This window comes from Schistocerca americana, chromosome 5 (assembly GCF_021461395.2).
Source record: "Schistocerca americana isolate TAMUIC-IGC-003095 chromosome 5, iqSchAmer2.1, whole genome shotgun sequence".
NCBI lineage: Eukaryota > Metazoa > Arthropoda > Insecta > Orthoptera > Acrididae > Schistocerca > Schistocerca americana.
Window position 1 is genome coordinate 241,872,794 of NC_060123.1, and position 20,577 is coordinate 241,893,370.

Genomic DNA, 20,577 nt, shown 5'->3' on the forward strand with positions numbered 1-20,577 from the left:
ATCTCTTTTTCCAACAAACAGCTCAGTTCATACATACAATACCAGGAACAAAAATGATCTGCACAAGGACTTAAAAGCACTTACTTTAGTTCAAAGAGGGGTCCACTACTCAGGAACACTCATCTTCAATAATTTGCCAGCAAACATAAAAAATTTTGTTACAGATAAAGATCAGTTTAAAAGGAGTCTGAAAGACTTAGTAGTGGCCAACTCCTACTCCATTGACGAATTTTTTAATAGAAACAAATGATGTATTGTACATATTCATACTATTAGTATTGTTATTTCAGCTTAAAATTGACATGTTCCACATCCACGAGGATCTCACCAGCACGGATCTATAGAACGAAAAACTAATCTAATCTAAACTCTAACAATGTTGAACTATGGTATTGAAACACGTACCCTCACAAAAAGAGAATCATCAAGGCTGCAAGCATCAGAGATGAAATTTCTTAGATCCACCATCCAGAAGACCAAGATGGACAAGTTCTGGAATGAGGAAGTGAAGAAAGAAGCTGGAATAAAGACATTCCTATTAGATCGAATTGGCGCATCTAGACTTCTATGGTACTGGCATGTGATGAGAATGGAGCCAACTATAATAGCCAAAATAAATTTGGAAAGACAGGTGGATGGGAAAAGACCTCAAGGAAGGCCTTGAACCCAATGGATGGACTTGATTAAGGCTGATCTAGTAACCAGAGGCTGGACAGTAGATGATGTTCTCCATGAACAGGTGTATTTGGACAGGACAAAGTGGAAGAGACTCATTACCAGTACCCGGGAAACTGGAACTGTTAAATGATGATGATGATGACAGACTGTGGTGTGCAACAGACACCACTGACATTCTAATTTACACTACTTCTATTTTGTTAATGTCAATAGGCATTGTTACATTTAAAAATTGTATGTTTGCACAAAAAATAGTGTTTAAACAATTCAAGGGAGTGATAGTCTTATGGATATGTGAGGTCTGCATAGACTAATTCACTGGCTGCTACAAGATAAATAAGCGGACACAAAAGCAAACACTGAAAAGGACTAACTGCTTCTCAGTGCAATGTGCAGCACATGTGAATCAATTTTTCGATGTCTGATGAGAGATGTGGCCAGTTCATGTCCTGCCAAGCAAGACTATTGGTACACCTGCTCCTTCAGTGACCTTTGTCTAGCAGCTCCAAAAAATACGGTTGTAAAGAATGTCGGATGGTCACTGTGTGTGAACATATTTGTTGCTGATTAACAGGACCTATTTAATTCAGCAACAACAAAGAAGACCTTGTGTTATTGGTACATAACATTACTTTGAGAGTATTGGATCACAATCCATGGGGCTTTCCAGCAATTTTATGGTGTAATCAAAAAGGAGTCTGTGACCACTGGAGGCAGTGCCACAGTGTTACCCCAAGTCAGTCTCTCTCTCTCTCTCTCTCTCTCTCTCTCTCTCTCTCTCTCTCTCTCTCTCTCTCTCTCTCAAACACACACACACACACACACACACACACACACACACACACACCTTTTGTAAACAACCCATGTGTAGTAAGTATTAATGAGGGAGGTGTAAACCTCTGAACCGTGTAGTGGAAATAAAATAAATTGTGGCTGGCAACAGTAAGCTTTTAGTTTCAATTAGTTTCAGTATTTTGTCTGTGCACCTGCCAGATGTGCATTTTGCATATATGTTGCGATTATAATTGCAAGACTGACCACACTGCCTACAGGCAGTGTCCTGAGTGGATAATGCAAAACTCATTATTTAAGAATGCTTGAAGATAAGCATGTGGAAAACCTTATTAACAAAGACAGTGGATATCAGTTTAAATTGCAATTCTTGGCATCCAGTTATTTTCATGGTTTGTGTTTAGTGAATATGGCAGACTACACTGAGGGCCACAGGGAGCACCAATCCACCAGAATACTGAGTTTTGCCTTTCCTCCATTGAGGGCACTGTCCGCTGCCAATGTGGTCAATTTTGCAATTAAGTTCTTGACATGTGTTCAAAACACATACAATATGCTAACAAATTGTGAAATTTGGGTGGTCAAGATCAATCTTTGATGACTCACCTGGGGAAGTCTGGTAGATGCACAGATGAAATATTGTGAATGATAGAAAATGACAACTGACAGCAGTTCAAAAACATTACTGATTATGTAAGAACTTGTCAATGGGCTAATTACTCCAGAACCAACAATTTATTAAATAAGTATAGTTACTAACACCAGGCACAAAATGAAAATGAACTGAGTATTCTGGGTGCACACATATGTTTATTGACATTATCACAGTAAACTGTCACACTCAGATGGTATAGAAAAGCATTATAAGTGGCACATTTCTAGTAATTTCCAAGAACAAAGTCCAAAATCGCAAACAGAATTAACAGTCCAAGCAGTAGCAGTGAGCATAGTACTCGCAGTATTCTACCAAGTAATGAGTGTCCACTGTGCTGCCCTGTTTAAGATTGCACAGTCACTAGGGCTGAGCTCAACAAAAGTGCTGAAGTGATGACTTTGGTGCTGATGAGAGTAATGTTGCTGTGTCACCCATAGTTCATAGTCTCCATAGGACCCTCAACCAGAAGGATTTCCAAAGATAAGAGAGGTATGATTTGCAAAGTACACACATTTTTAATCAAGCATTAAAGCATGTATCATTATTCATTTCTCTGTATCACTTTCTTGTTCTGTTCAACAACCAAATGATGTTGAGTGATGAATTTTGTACAATAACTGCATATATGGACTGTTAGTGGCCTAGTGTAGTCATTAATAAAAGTTGGCCTTTTCTTATCCTCTGTGTATTAGCTAAATATGAAGTTCTCTGAAGTCAACGATGGAGGGTTCTGGTGACTGGTTTGTACACCCTGCCTCAGAGTTGATGAGTTTTGATTAATTTCAACAATACTTGTATTCAGACATTACCAAATAGTCTTCTTGAAATGAATAGCCATAAGTGTAATATTTGTATCACCGATGGGCTATCTCTATGATTACATTTATGAGTTTGTGTTGTTATATCCATATCTTTGAAGGCTCCTTCCATTGACTCAATCGTACAATTTGTTTCACTGACCTACTAGGTAGAGGAAAGGGTACTTGTTCTTGTGCTTTTTACCATCAGCAGCTACAGAACTGCTTAGGGTTTGTTGGCTTCATCTCAGATTATTTGTTTAATGATTTTTCCGATGTTTTGCCAGAATTATTATCTGGCATTTTCAAAGGTTCTCTCTCCATTGCTGGCAGTCAACACTGCATGCAATAGAGGGTGAACTTTTGATAATGCCAGCCACTCCTGCTGGAAAAACATCAGAAAAATTATTAAACAAATGTTGGCCAAATATCAGAAGCCAACAGGCAATACATCAACGGTAGTAATCAGCTGTTCTTGCCATTCACCCACATAATATATCAAAATAATTCAATAATTACACACAGTGTGTTTGCTTTAGCCATTTTATTATGTTCTTTTCAGTGGAAATTAACTGTAACTCCTTATTTTTTGTCAGTGTTCAATAGCGAATTCTAATTTGTTGGGGTTGGAGCCAATATTTTTCAAGATCTAGAGCATTCGGGAGGACGACGGTTCAATCCCGCGTTCGGCCATCCTGATTTAGGTTTACTGTGATTTCCCTAAATCACTCCAGGCAAATGCTGGGATGGTTCCTCTGAAAGGGCACGGCCGACATCCTTCCCCATCCTTCCCTAATCCGATGAGACCAATGACCACACTGTCTGGTCTCCTTCCCCAAGCAAGCAAGCAACCAACCAACCAACCAAGATCTAGACTTGAAAATAGACAGGGGTAACTCATTACTGGGAGCTTCAATGTTAGGGAAGCAATGAAGCCCCACAGAGAAACTGCAGCTAGATCATGAAGCAAATCCAGAGTAGACTCATTATGCTCACTACATGGTCTTGTCTGAATTTGGAGACAGCTCTGCCAAATGTAAATAGTGGCTCATATTGATACCAGTGATAACTGCTGCCTCAGTTCCTTTCAGCAGCTGGCTGAAATGGTGAGACTAAAAGCATCACTCTGGAGATGAAACACATCTCATAATTTGTAGCATCTAATGGAACCCTCTCCTGCCTATAATTGAAATATTCTTAAATAAATGACATAACAGCAGTACAGTTGCAATTCAGTCAGTGGGTACCAGACATGGAATTGATTAAGACCAGTTACAAGACAGTAGGTCAAGAACTATTCTATTAATACAGCTCCTTGTAAAATGTGAATAGTTGATAGCAGTACTCATCTTTCTGTTTGTCACTGATGTTGTTGTTATCACTTGTTATCATGCAAATGAATGATATATGATTTCACCAAGAGCGTTCTCAGGTCTTGAGACTGTTTAGGAACAATATGTTAGTCTTCCTCGTGGTCTCAGTACTGTGGCTTAATTCTTTCATTAGTAAAGTTGTCAACAATGTAGATCAAAATGATGTATTTCAAGTATAAATAAAACTCCTTTAAAAGTAAACACCAGTTTAAATCAGTTTCATAAGTATTCTTCACTTTTGAGTAACCACAAAACAGTTTTTTAACACTTCTTGAAACTTTAACAGCATAACCCACAAGGGTACATCAGAGACGAGTTACATTTTGACTTCTCTCCATCACAGCTCACATCCAACTTTCTACTCCAACAATGACAACGACAACTACTACTACTACTACTACTACTACTACTAGCCAGAGAAAACATTAACCAAAGATGCATAGGATTTGGATTGACAAATCATTGAGTCTCATTCGTAACAATTTTCAACACAAATGACACATATGTGAAATAGCTTTCACCAAATAATTACTGTATTTTGTTAAGTTTGAATAATCAATTTTAGTCTTTCATAATAAGAGGAGATAAATAAACATGATCTAAACAACATGAGTCCCCAAACATCAAAATAAATCAGTAATCTTGTATTAAAAAATATGCACTACCAATGTTACAAAATACTCTCTAAGACAAAAACTGATGCACTGTGAAGGAGTTATGCAAATTGGTCACAATTTGATATAAAAATTATAATCAGGGCAGCTGGTAGGTGAATGTGTGATGGTGCATAACTTCACCATGCTGCTGTCAAATATAGTAAACAGGGAACATGTCAATATGAGGGCATAAACTCTTGACGAATTTCATTCCATGTACTCAGCTAAACAATTACTAAGGCTTGGAGACAGATGTGTGAACAATGTACACAGATGTCTGCATTTGACAGAGGATGTATAGTTTTGCTCAAAGAAGCTGGTTGGAGTAATCAGTAAGCAATGTGACATTTGAATAGGAGTGATGCCACTATTCGACACTGTTGGCAGGGGTGGGTGAACCATGGACAAATGCAGCGTCAACAAGAAAGTGGTCGGCCTAGAGAGATGACAGAATGCAAGGACTGAGCAATCATCAGAGACGCACTCAGAGCCCTGGATTCATCATTATAATCAATCTGATGTGCAGTTGGTGATTCAGTGACCACTAGGACCATTAATAGGCAGCTCACAGAAAGGTCACTGAGCTCACGGCATCCGTTATGCCAACTACCGTTGGCCTCTGTACAGCAAAAAACCAGTTTGCAGTGGTTTCAGGCATATTTGACCTGGAGTCTCATTGAATATGAGTATATTATGTCCTGCTTTGAATTAAGCCACAATGACCAGCAAAGACATGTCTGGAGAGTTCCCGGACATTGGCGGAATATTACCCTGTCTGTTGCCCACCATATCGCCTGACAACCAAGAGTGATTGTCTGGGGTTCCATTTCATTTCATAGCACGTAACCTTTAGTTGTCATGTACAGCATCCTTACAGCACAGTGATATGTCATTGCAAGCCTGGGCTTATATTTTAGCAATATATTTCAGCAATAAACCCAGACACGTCGGCAGTGTTTTCTGCCAGGTCATTAATATAGAACATGAACTACAAGGGTCCTAAAACACTTTGCTGTGACACACCTGAAATTGCTTCTACATCTGTTGATGATTAAAAATCCAAGATAACATGTTGTGTCCTCCCACCCAAAAAATCTTCAATGCAATCACAAATTTTGTTTGATACCCCATATGCTCATACTTTCGGCAGTAATTGTTGGTGTGATACTGAGTTACATGCTTTTTAGAAGTCAATAAGTACTGGATTTGCATTGCTGCCTTTGTCCATGGCTTCAAGGATGTCATGTTAAAAGTGCAAGTTGGGTTTTGTATGGTCGATGTTTGTGGAATGCATGCTAGTTGGCATGGAGATGGTCAATCCGTTTGACATACTTCATTATCTTTGAGCTCAGGATATTTTCTAAGATCCTACACCAGATAGATGTCAATTATATTGGATGGTAGTTTTATGAATCATTATTGCTACCTTCTTGTAGACAAGTGTGACTGTGGTTCCTTCCAGTTTCAAGAGATCTGTATTACATTACAATTAAAACTGGGGCTTGGTCCATGGGCTTTGTTCAGTTTTAGTGATTTCATTTATTTCTGAACCATAGTGACACTTTACCACTCATCTTTGCAGTGGTACAAGAATTAAATTGGGAAAATACTTCTCGATTTTCCCTTGCAAAGGAATGCTTCAAGACACAATTCAGCATTTCTGATTTCGCTATGCTGCCATCAATTTCAATTCTTGTGTCATCTACGAGTGTCTGAACACTAATTTTTGTGCCATTGACAGCCTTTGCACTGACTAAAATTTCCTTCGGTTTTGTGAGTGGGCTGTCAGTATAATTCTGCTATGGTAGCCATTAAAGGCTTCATGTTTCCTTTAGTGTCTCTCCACCTGTAGCTCTATTGTGCAATAGATTATGTTTCTTTAGATGTTTTTTTACAGAGACTGTATACCATGGAAACTCCTTCCAATCACAGGCTTTTCACAGCTAACTAGTGTCTTGGTTTCTGAGTGAACAGCAACATTGCTGTGCAACAAGATCCATTGCAGGTCTACCACTGTCTGCTTCTGTCAGATTCTCTGGAAGAGTTTAAGAAGACAAATTGTAACTTATCAGTCTGCTGTTACTGTGCTTTAAGAGTGACTCAGTCAGTGTGTGCATTTACCTAAAAAATGCACATCATACTTTAGTAAATATTCATTGCTCTCTTCAGTTTTTCCCAATTAGCAACAATCATAAAGTTCCAGAAATGAGTGTCATTTTTTTTTCTTTTAGTAAAATCACTACAACCAGGTTTCATTGTCAGTTATGATACTGAGTACTGATAGTGTCCTGGTAGAAGTACCTCTTGAGAGAAATCAAAATGCCAAGCCTTCTTTACTTCATTATATGGTGTGATATTTATTGATGGGAATCCTTTGTGACTTGACGACTTTCATGTAAGCCCTTTGAGTCTAAAGCTGATCCAATCCTAAGAGTATCTTGAATGTAATGGTATATGCAGTAAATTTTCTCTTTCTTCTATCTCAGGTTTATTTCTCCTTTTCTTTTTTTCTTTAATAATGTATCCTTGCTGCTAGAACAACTGTGTCTGAATACATAAGAACAACAAAGACCTTGGCCATGAAAGGAAAAGAATTTCCACTTGACAGAAGTAACTGTTCAAGAAAGTGATTGACTGTCAAACCCATTTTGAAAGTAGAAATTTTTTTTAACAATATATGTTCCAGTTACAACCAAAAAGATTAATAGCATGTCTTGCCCAGCACTTGCAACCCTTTCACAGTTTTAATAGTCATACATTGTGTCAAAATGCAAGTATATATTGTGCAAAATAAAGGCAATCACTTACCTTTAGCTGACTGCCGTGTGGCACATAGAAACACTCAACAGAATACAGTATTCTTTCTCTAGCAAAAGTACACACATTCAGAGACACATACACAACCTCACAGACACCCAACCATTTACACCCTCAGCCATGGATGGATTAAAACTTTGTGGCAAAGTGAGACTCAAAACCATACAGTGGTCTTTCACTAGGAATACTCTTACCTTCTAAGTTACTCCAGTGTCATTAATTGCCACACTCAATGCTTATAGAAGGAAACAGTATGGGCTCACATCCTGGTAAATAACACAGCTTTAATGGAACTGCAAGTACAAAATTGGGAAATTGATAAATGTTGTATACATTGCAGTCAATGTTTAGTCATCAGATGTGGTATTTTTATACATTAGCTGAACCATTTGTCGAAATGACAGTCCCATTATTATTCTTGTTGTTGTCGTGTGTGAAGACTGATTTGATGTTGCTCTCCATGCTAGCCCCTTTACCTTTGCATAATTCCACTATGTACATCACTTTGAACATGCTTATTGATCTTTAGCATTCTTCTATGGCATCACATTTCAAAAGCTTCTGTTCTTTACTGAACTGCTTATCATTCATGTTTCACTTCCTAACTTTTAAATTGATATTAGATGTTAACTAATTCTTTTTTTTTCAGAAATGCTTTTTTTCCTATTACCAGTCTGCATTTTATATCCTCTCTGGTTCGGCCACATGATTTATTTTACTCTTCAAATAGCAAAATTCATCTACTACTTCTAGTTTCTCATTTCCTAATGTAATTCCCTCAATAGCACCTGATTTAATGCAATTGCACTCCATTATTCTTGCTTTACGTTTGTTGATTTTCATCTTATAATCTCTTTTCAATACACTATCCATTCCATCCAACGATTCTTCCAAATCCTTCACCCTCTCTGACAGAACTACAATATCATTGGGCAATCTTCAAGTTTTTATTTCCTCTCTGTGAACTTCTTGTTCAATGTACAGAATGAATAACATTGAGTATAGGATACAATCCTGTCTCATTGCCTTCTCAATCATGGCTTCTCTTTCATATTCTTTGACTCTTACAACTTACTAAACCAATGGTTCGGTATTATTTGGACCTGCCAGCACCTGCCTTCCAGTGAGTTGGAATTACTACATTAATCCTGAATTCTGAAGGTATTTTGACTGTCTCATATATCTGGCACATAAAGCTGAATAATTTTGTCATGACTCTCTCTCACAAGGATCTCAATAATTCTGAGGGAATGTTATATACTCCAGGGGCCTTGTTTCCACTTAGGTCCTTCAGTGCTCTGCCAAATATTTCGCACAGTATATATTTCCCACCTCAGCTTCATGTACTTCCTCTTCTCTTTCTATAATATTGCCCCAAGTTTATTTCTCTTAGATAGACCCTCTCCGTTTTCATTCTACCTTTCAGCTTTCTCTTTTTTTTGCTTAGTACTGGCTTGCTATCTGAGCCCTTGATATTCCTGCACCTGCTTTGTTTTTCTCCAGAGATTGTTTTAGTTTCCCTGTAGGTAGCATTTATCTTTTCCCCAGTTATGTCTGCTGCTATAGCCTTGCTTTTGTCCTCTAGCTATTCCTGCTTTGTTATTTTGCACTTTCTGTTAATCTCATTTTTAGACGTCTGTATTTCCTTTCTCCAGCTCCATTTGCTGCATTTTTTTATTTACCCCTTTCACTGATTAAATTCAATACCTCCTATGTTATCCAGGGATTTGTACTAAGACATCCATTTTTATCATGTGAGCTCCTGCCGCCTTCTCTAACTCATCTCTAAAAGCTACGCATTTGTTTTTACATTGCATTCCTTTCCCGTTTCAGTCAACTGCCTGGTGCTCCCTCTGAAACCCTCAACAACATCTGTTCCCTTTAAATTATCTAGGTCTCATCTCCTTAATTTCGTATATTTTTACAACTTCTTCAGTTTCAGTCTGCAATTCATAACCAATAAATTACGGTCTGAGTCCACATCTCTTCCTGGAAATATCTTAAAGTTTAAAGTCTGATTTCAAAATCTCTTTCTTATCATTACATAATCAGTCCAAAAACTTTTAGTGCACCAGGTCTCTTCCACATATGTAGTCTTCTTTCTTAGATTACGTTTCATTCCTTTCCCGTAATCTGCATTCTCCTGATACTTTTCCTTCTCTCCCTTTTCCTACTGCCAAATTCCTGTCCCCTTATCACTATTAACCCTCGAGTTGGGATGCCATTTTTGATAACACAAGCAGGAGCACAGTGCACTTTGTACACATGTTTATGTTATCAAGGTTATGTGTATGAGCAAAATCACAGTTTACTCTTTATTTGATTAATCAAAGATAAAATAAATTTGCATTATATGAGCTAAATCACTGTATAATTAAACAATAATAAAATAAACTGACATCTTGGATATTCGGGAATCCAGCCGGATGTTCGCGTCGTTCTCGCACGATATTTCAACAGCGTGCCTTGCTGTCTTCTTCAGGTGCTACCTGAGACTGGTCCTTGGGTCGATCGAGTCCAGTATTTATGCCTGGGAGGAGCTGGGCGTTCCCTAATCGGTCCGTGCCGGGTCGAGTGTTCCATCTGTGGTCCGCACCCACCAGACTCAGCTTCAATGGACCCCTCCAGTCGCGGATGTTCTGACTGCCATCGGCGCCCGTTCTGGCCGTCCTCAACGGATGTGGTTGTCATCTGAGATGTGTCAGACCCGATCTGAGATGTTGGGTACTCTATCTCCTGACTGTTACTATGATTTCCACTCTGTTTCGTGCTGGGTGCTCCCTAATCGGTCCGCGCCACATCGTGTGTTCCGTCTGAGGTCCGCGCCCACCAGACGCGGCTACATTGTCCGTCTCTGGTCACCGGTGTTCCCTCCACCGTCCACGCCCGGCCTGGTCGTCTTCTGAAGTCGAGTTCATGATCTGGGATGTGTCAGATCTGGTCTCTAATGTCCGACACCTTATCTCACGGCTGTTCTCTCGGTCTCCACTTCTATTTCTTGTAGAATCCCGGAGTGTCCTGCGTTGAGTTTTCACAAGCTCAAGCGCTGGATTCCAGGCAGTGCTGATTTGGTATCCCGAGTCACGGTTGATTAGATTGTCTGTGACCTTAATCTCAATGGCTTCTTTAATGACACTGCCCCAAAATCTTGAGGTCTGTGTTGCAATCTTGGTGTCATTGTAATCCATTGAATGACCAAGTTCCAGGCAATGCTCTGCGATGGCTGATTTAGTTGCTTGCCTGAGTCTGGTATGTCTCTGGTGCAGGCAACTAAATCAGCCATAGCAGAGCATTGTCTGGAACTTGGTCATTCAATGGATTACAATGACACCAAGATTGCAACACAGACCTCAAGATTTTGGGGCAGTGTCATTAAAGAAGCCATTGAGATTAAGGTCACAGACAATCTAATCAACCGTGACTCGGGATACCAAATCAGCACTGCCTGGAATCCAGCGCTTGAGCTTGTGAAAACTCAACGCAGGACACTCCGGGATTCTACAAGAAATAGAAGTGGAGACCGAGAGAACAGCCGTGAGACAAGGTGTCGGACATTAGAGACCAGATCTGACACACCCCAGATCATGAACTCGACTTCAGAAGACGACCAGGCCGGGCGCGGACAGTGGAGGGAACACCGGTGAACAGAGACGGACAATGTAGCCGCGTCTGGTGGGCGCGGATCTCAGACGGAACACACGATGTGGCACGGACCGATAAGGGATCGCCCAGCACGAAACAGAGTGGAAATCATAGTAACAGTCAGGAGATAGAGTACCCAACATCTCAGATCGGGTCTGACACATCTCAGATGACAACCACATCCGTTGAGGACGGACAGAACGGGCGCCGATGGCAGTCAGAACATCCGCGACTGGAGGGGTCCATTGAAGCTGAGTCTGGCGGGCGCAGACCACAGATGGAACACTCGACCCGGCACGGACCGATTAGGGAACGCCCAGCTCCTCCCAGGCATAAATACTGGACTCGATCGACCCAAGGACCAGTCTCAGGTAGCACCTGAAGAAGACAGCGAGGCACGCTGTTGAAATATCATGTGAGAATGACGCGAACATCCGGCTGGATTCCCGAATATCCAAGATGTCAACAGATCGCCGGGAAAGCATGAAGAATTACATAAAATACACATTCCATTATATCACTCTGCTGCCACATTCAAGTGTTTCTCCACAGTAATGACTCAATCACAGCATTAAACAGTGCAGTCGCATCAGGTCCCTGCCATCTGATTACTAATTATCTCATTGACAACTGCCTGATAGTGGGATCATGTTGCTAACTCAAAATCTGGGTAATTTTCCACCCCAGATCTTAAATATTTTTCTCGCATAACTCACTGTTTATTTTATATTGCTGTTGCTTACTTGGACATATGACAGCTCAACTTATTGCTGTGTTAACAGAAGCAATAATGAAGGAATAGGAGTGCGCTTGCAATTGTAAAGCAACAATGGAATGGTACAAGACAATGTTATTTGCCATTGGTACACCTGCTCAGGGGTAAAGTTTCATCTTCCTTAACTATCTGAATAATTTCTTTTACCTCATCATATACTCTTTCAATCTGTTCATCAACTGCAGTGTTAGTTGGCATATAATTTGTACTGTTGTGGTGGGTGTTGGCTTTGTGTTTGGCTCTGAGCACTATGCGACTTAACTTCTGAGGTCATCAGTCGCCTAGAACTTAGAACTAATTAAACCTAACTAACCTAAGGACATCACACACATCCATGCTCAAAGCAGGATTCGAACCTGCAACCATAGCAGTCGCTCGGTTCCAGACTGTAGCGCTTAGAACCGCACGGCCACTTCGGCCGGCTGTTGGCTTTGCATTTATCTTGGTTACTGTAATGCATTCACTATGCTGTTTGTAGAATCTCACACACTTTCCTATTTTCTTATTCATTATTAGGCCTTCTCCCACATCATTCCTGTTTGACTTTGTATTGATGAATGGCCATGATAGTAACAATATAAATGTGATATACTTGAGACAGAAATAAACCTACCTCCATTTAAGTTGTAATTCATTTTTACTTGCCTCTGATTTAGATTACACTTTTTTAAATTATGTAAATACTGAAATAATTACTGTCAAAGAATTGAATTTTATAGATAACATTTTTACATGTATTCACAGTTTACTATAGAGAAATGTTTGTTCCAGGGGGCATTCTGGTTGGAGCAATATTCTTGGGCTTTGTTCAAGGCCATGTCACATATGTTGTGTATTGGATATGGCCGCTTTCCTCCTCAGTCATTGACTGATATGTGGCTTACAATGCTGTCCATGATCAGTGGTGCAACGTGTTATGCACTGTTTCTTGGTCATGCCACAAACCTCATACAGAGTCTGGATTCATCGAGGCGGCAATACCGTGAAAAGGTAATGTTCATGTGATGGCAATATTTTTTAGAATGCTTAATTATTTACCAAGAAGTCTAAAAAGCTAATACAAATATTGACAGGTGAAACAAGTTGAAGAATACATGGCGTACCGGAAGTTACCAAGGGAGATGCGGCAAAGAATAACTGAATACTTTGAACACAGGTACCAAGGAAAATTCTTTGATGAAGAAGCAATACTTGGAGAATTATCAGAAAAGCTTAGAGAGGTATGTTGACAATACACTTTTGTTTGTGGATTTGTTTCACCTTTTTGTACCATGCAATAAGCATAATCTGTTATCCTTTTGCTTTGAATACTGCTTGCAATAATCTGCTATGGGTACAATTACTGTAAAATCGATCCCAAATCTGAATTCCATGATGATGATGACAATAATAATTAAATAGTCATTCTTGGAAACCAGCATAACTGGACAAAGTGTTTGAAACATAAATCACACAATGAAGATGTTTAAATGATAATGGAAAGTCTTGGTGCAGTAGTACTAACCTGATGAGGCACAGGCCTCTCATAGCGATCTTCAGTGCGTAGATGTCATGAAGCTGCAAATATCATAGTGGATATTAGAAGATTTCCACTCAATAATGCACACAACAATTTTAGTTTCAGTGATTAAGACTTTTATCCATCTTTAGCAGACTCTGTCGTGTTGATGACTAGTTTACCAGATATAAAAAGAATAATTGGCGCACACATCAGGGTAGCCCCTACAGTACCTAACATACACAGTTCAGTGGTGAAGTAAATTGTTCTGTTGTGGCACCAAAAACCCATTGTGCATTTACACGAATCAACACAAGTTGTACTGAGCACTGTCTGGAGTAATTTATTGGAGATAAATGCAATCAAGTCAGTCAAAAATGAGATTTGCCATTTCTGACAATAGCTTACTCCAATGACAATGACATACTACACTCATGTTAATCACAACACAGTTCAATCCAAATGTTTCTTAATCCGAGGTGTCATAATCACTCAAAAATTATCAGACATTAAAGTTCTTGAGTTTCATGAATGTTGGTGCACATATTTTTGCATACACAACATCCATAGTGGTGGTGTGAGAGTGCATCCAATATACATCTTACTCGTAAACACTCAAACTACGAACTGGCAATTTTGCATGATGTCTGACTACTTATAGATGTTAGACGGGCATAAGAACAAACTTATTTTGAAAACTACATAATGCTCTGAAAAATTAATAACTTGGTTTTTACTGTTTTGGATGAACTACTAGACCTATAGCAATTTTTATTTTTTTTAGATTTGCTGGTCACAAATTTATAAAAATGCATGGACACTATGTTTCTTATGCACTGTGAATCCCCTTGTTTATACTTATGAGAGGTGCATTGCAAATTATAGTAAATTACATGATATTATTAATTACTGAGTTAATCAATCAATGCTGTATGTTATCTTATATGGGAAATTAATGTGAGAAAAGTATGTAGTAAAACTTCAGAATGTAAGAAAAATGGCAGTAGCTTGAAACTTTGTCATTAATTGTTATGTAAGCTAATTAAATTTAGGTAATCTGAAATATTTACTGGAAAGACATAAGCTTAACTTGGCATCTCTTTGCATGTAGCAAACTGTAGTACTAACATCACTTATCAATTAATTGTGTTTTTAATTATGAGTGCCCTGATGAAAATTAATTACACCAATGGAATCAGAACAATCAAGATAAGAATCTGCATAATAAATTCCAATGAAATTAAAGCTAAATAATAACTGGAGATTTTTTTGTTTTGCTTACCAGTAGATAAATTACTGAAAATAAGATAAACATTACCAAAAAAATTGGTTATTCATGGGAGTAGAAAAACTTAACAGATGGGAAGACTCGACCTGCTCTCGTTACACTGGCTGACATACATATAATAGAATGGGTAATGTTAAGCACTCTCTGTACAATTGAGGTGTTGAGCTGTCAACAGGTACCAGGCAAATAAAGAAGATGGAAAATGTGGCCAAGCTATCACACACTACAAAACACACACACACACACACACACACACACACACATTGTCCCTGTAAATCATATTATTCCAGTGGTGGTGCTCGACTTAGGTGGTGTTGTATTGGGCAGAGTGGAGGAGTGAGAGGGGGTGGAAGGGGTGAGAGAGTTGCTTATAAAACTTGATGAAATAAAGGAGGGGCCAGAGGGGAAGGAAGATAACTGTGGAGAGGAAAGTGTGATGTGGGTTTTTGGGGTGAAGTGAGAGGCATGGGGAGAGGGTGGATGGGGTGTTGGGCAGAGGATAGTGGAGATGACACAAGGTTGCTGCTGGATAATGATGAGCTGTAATGATGGTTCCCATTTATGTTATTCAGAAAGGGTGGTATGGGGGGGGGGGGGGGGGGGGGATCCATATGGCATGAGTTGTGAAGTAACCATTGAAGTTGAAAATGTTGTCTTCAGTGGGATGTCCAGCCACTTGGTGGTTTCCTCTGCTCATGTCCATTCTTTGGTGGTGGCCATTTGTTTGGGTGAACAGTTGGTTGTTGGTCATTTCCACAAAAATGGCTGACCAAAAGTTACAGCAGTGCTGGTATACCATGTAACTGCCTTCACAGGTGGCCCTGCCTGTGATCAGGTAGGATATGGCTGTGACGGGAAAACTGATGTAGGATGTGCTGAGTGGGTGAAAAGGTGCACCTGGGTCTTCCACAAAAATGTGCACTTTGTGGCAAGGGGTTGAGAGTGTGGACCAGGATATTTACTAGACTGCGTGGGCAGGGAAAATACTGCTGTGGGAGAGATGAGAAGGATTGTAGATAGGCTGTTCCTCATTTCCCAACAAGATGATAGGGAGCCTCTCCCTACCAGCTCTCAGCCACCCCCTCCCCCACCTCCCCTCCACATCCCCTTTTTCCTCTCACCTACTCCATTCAGTACAACCTCTTACTGCAGTGCCAGGATAATGTAGTCAACTGGATCAATATAGCTGAGTGTGTGTGCTGTATTATTTAGCTCTGAAGAAGAACAGTGTTTCCATTATTTTTTTTTTTTTTTTTTTTTTTTTTTTCTATCATTTGCTCAATGAATGTTTGATTTTCCTTCCCGTTACCCAACAACCAAAGGGAACAGGGGTGGGGATGATGCAACTGATGTATTAATGTACAGGAAACATCATAATGCAGCCAAACTCTACTATACAAGGCATCACAGATACAATAAGAAAAAGGTGTATGTATGATTCATGCTATCTCGAGGAGTCCTTTCCAACTAATCATAATACGCACTTGGTTCAGATTCTTTGATGGCATTTTTGGGATGTGGTTCCAACATCTCAACAACTTCTTTATTGAAACTCCGCTGCAGAGTGAAAATCTCATTCTGGAAACTTCTTTATTATTTGTTTCAACCGTTTCTCTTTCTTTCTGGGTGCTATCTATCTCATTGATAGTTCATATATAGGAAACCCATCAGTCAACAACAATACCTTCACTTAGCTTGTCATGGAATTGACCTGATTTTCATAGATTTGTACTCAGTAGCACCAGTCTGGATCACCTCAAACCTGAAGACTTAAATGCATGTGGGAGAGTGTTTGCTCAAAGATGTACACAATACCATATTTTAGATGATATTAATGCACACATTTTATTCTATGCAAAGTTCAGTTACTAATTGTGGTGACCAGTTTTACACTATAAAAAACAATTAGCCAGGTCTTCAGGCCAGCATCCACAAATTTCTGGGGTGAGGTTGAATGTTCAATTGTGGCACAAAATTGAAAAATTAAACTAACAAAAGAATGTATTCAAAGTTCGGAATAAGCAGATATCAACAAATAGCTGACGGTATAATCCAATGTCTATACAGTTAACAACATGAGTTCTAAAATAAACCACAGACAAAAAAGAGTGTTCAATTTTCATAAAGCCCAAATTTACAGTTGTATCTATGCAAATTCAATATATCATAAAACTGGTCACCAGCAAGAATTACAAAAAATACTCATTTCATTTTCACGCAATTATATACGCTAAATTCTTTAAACAAGCAACAAGCTTTTACACTCTTTTTTACAAAGTTTGACATCCACAATTTTCATTAAGATAACTCATGGACTTCCTGGTTAGAATGCTTAATCCACAGTCATACATTTCTATTCACAGTCCACCACATTCTTTTCCAGCACCCATGGCCAGGCTCAGCAATCCGTTATTTGAAAAAATACATACATGATAATATATATAATATTTCAAATCTGGTCATTCAGTTGGTATATGTTATTGATATACATAATTAACCTTACATTACAATGAAAAACATTTAAATTACTGTAAAGAAAATGGAATTTGTTTTACATTGCCCTGTACCATACCTCAAAGTACAATACTCACTTTATTGAAAATGGGAGTTAAACTCCAATAAAATTTTCAAAGTTCTACCATCTCTTTCCCAAAATTACAACCGACAAGTATTAAATCCTGTCAGAATATTCATAATACTTCTAATTTATTGCAGTTAGTTACTTAGCAAAACATTTGTCTCTAATGCATTAATGTTTGGGATCATTGGTATCAAAACTGTAAATGACAGATTTGAAAGGGAAGGAAGAAGGATGAAGGAAAATGACTGGAGAGATTTAGGAAAAGGGGTAGATTCTGGAAAAATCACCCAGAACCGTGAGTCAGGGTAAACTTACTGGAAGACTTTCCTTCTCATCCCGTCCAGTAAGTCTACCCATGACCTGCAGTTCTGAGTGACTTTTCTGAAATCTGCCCCTTTTCCTAAACCTCTACAGTCCTTTTCCTTCATCCCTCTTCTGTCCCCTTCAACCCTTCTGCCGGAAGAAGGAGTCATTGGCTCCGAAAGCTTGCATAAGCATAACCTTCTGTTATGTGCATGTTCCGCCGCTGCTTGGTGAGTAGATTTTTTTATCTATACAATTCCATCATATATATTTCATTACCTTTCTTCCTTGAAGTGCTATAAGTTAGCTATATAATAGATACATGTTTCACCACAGCAAAAACCATATTTGTTAGTCCATAGTTAATATTATACCATTTAATCATGCCTGTTGTCCTCATCACATTCTTTCTTTACCAACCTAGTTAACTGTAGGAGAGCATTTGCAAAAATTAAGCTACTACAAAGGCAGATTCCCTAGCCATCACTTCTTTCATGTAATATTTTGTCATACCATTTTACAACTAATTCCTTGCTACTTATACTTCACTTATTCCATTATACTTCATAACACTGTTAATTCATTACTATCCCATTACTTCATTAAACAACAATTAAATGCCTGCTTTTCTTAATGTACATAAAATTACTCTAAAGAAGTACACTCAATGCTAACTGACTATAACATTATAAGCAAAACTCAATTTTCCATAACATAATAGACAAAATACCAATTACTGAAATTATTACTTCCCCTTATGCCAACATGTTATTTTGAACTGAGGCCTGAAGGGCACTACAGAAACAAACCCTTTCTTTATATCAGTGTTACTAAGGCAACTCTATTCACTTTCTTTTTCTTTCAACTAAAGATGAACTTTTTCCGAAGTGCTGAATCACGTAATTAAGATGTTCTTTCTTTCTGCTGCTATATGAACTCATTGACTCACACATTTGTTGGTTACTTTATATTTCATTATTATTTTAAAATATTTCAATCTCCTCTTATATCCTGACATATTTTACATTTTATTTTTTTTATTACCTTTTGGCAGAAAGAAATTTATTATTATAGACACTATGTATGGTCTTCCAACTTTTGATACACAAGTCTGGAAATAGTAAACTTATATATGCATATGAACTGAGGGAAGTAGAAGATAATTACTGTTCCCTTACAAATTATTGATGGGATGGTAGAAGAGGTTGAGTGAGTCCAGAAAGAGAAAGGGTGAAGTCACTAAGCTCAGGGAACATTATCACAACATTATGAATTCACTACAGGACAGTGAACTCCTACTTACCATAAGGGTTACAATAAATCTGACCCCCAGCAAACTCCAGCACATTGCACCTCATATTGACAGTGAAGTTTATTTCTTTGACATTTACATTCGGAGTTTTCCCATTGGATTTATATTGAAAATTAATTCCTGATTCTTATTATTACAAACTGACTTACACTCTCACTGAAAACTGTCCTTTGCATACAAGTATTGAAAATTACAGTATTTTTGCATGCTCTCATCAAATACTACTCTTTGTGAACTAGTCATTTCTTTATATCTCTAATTTTCTGTTACATATCAGTCATTAATAACTCTTTACTTGGGTTACTTTTTTCTTCTCAGCAAGTTCAAACTCAGCACAACATTTCTTACATTGACATTTACCAACTGTTTTTCACTCACTTGATTATTAATTACTAACAAGTCATTTTAATTTGCACATTGGTACATATTAATATTCTCACCTCTTTATCCAAAACATCGTTCGTCAGTGACATGCACTCTACTTCCCTCTCACCCTTGCACTCATCGGTATTTACATTCACGTCTGTCTGCACAACCGCCAATTCCCAGAAATTATCACTAGAAGCACTATTTTGTGCTTTGTCTGCTAATTTAATTTTACAAGTATCGACATTATTTACATGCTTTATATCAGAAATCATTTCATGACTATCATTGAGGTAAATTTACTTGATGCTTCAGTTAGATCAGACTGACAAAAACCAAAAGCTTCTGTTTCATTACACAATTGCTCAGTTACATTTCCCCTTGACTGCATTTGCTGAATCCTATTGATGTTCCACACAGATTTTTACAGACTCAGTTTTTCTGTCTGAGTTCTTAAGATTAACATTAATTACAACAATTTCTCTATTATTTTTATCCATTTTTTAATCTAACCTATGAATATCATTTTAGTTTCTTTCATTTCAACCTTTGAACTACCAATGTTTTTTAAATTCTTTTTTAATATCCCTATTATGTTTGTCCATTTTTGAGTTCATTTCTATCAAACCAACAATGTCACTTTAAATCTCTTTCAAAAATTTGAACAAACACTGATTACTCTCATTCATTATGACTATTCCCTGTGCCACATATATTTCTGGTTGTTTCTCCAATTTTATCACCATATTACTCATTACTTGTAGTATATCATTCTCATCTATCACAGTAATCAGTAGGTGAAGCCCTTGACATTTGATCCATAATTTGCCTTGTAGTAACCTCACCATAAAAACAATATTCCAGCAGTTTTGTTCTACTGTCATCATCAAAATCATTTTTAACTAGTACTTTATATTCACATACGTATTTTAGTTTTTCCTCCCTATTTTGAAACACATCTTCATCACAAGCAAGGCTCTTTCTTAATGTTCATCACCTGCTCATCATTTTCAAACACATTTCTTCCTTCTCCCTTGTCATTCA

At 38.2% G+C, this 20,577-nt stretch overlaps 1 protein-coding gene across 2 annotated transcripts in view; it reads left to right on the forward strand.

Moving 5' to 3' along the window:
• LOC124615460 (potassium/sodium hyperpolarization-activated cyclic nucleotide-gated channel 2-like) overlaps nt 1-20,577 on the forward strand; it is a 287,867-nt gene that overhangs the window by 235,276 nt on the left and 32,014 nt on the right. For both annotated transcript variants that reach the window (XM_047143365.1, XM_047143366.1), the window contains 2 exons: nt 12,957-13,175; nt 13,259-13,405. In XM_047143365.1, coding sequence (XP_046999321.1) covers nt 12,957-13,175; nt 13,259-13,405 — 366 coding nt within the window. The remainder of the gene's footprint in view (nt 1-12,956; nt 13,176-13,258; nt 13,406-20,577) is intronic.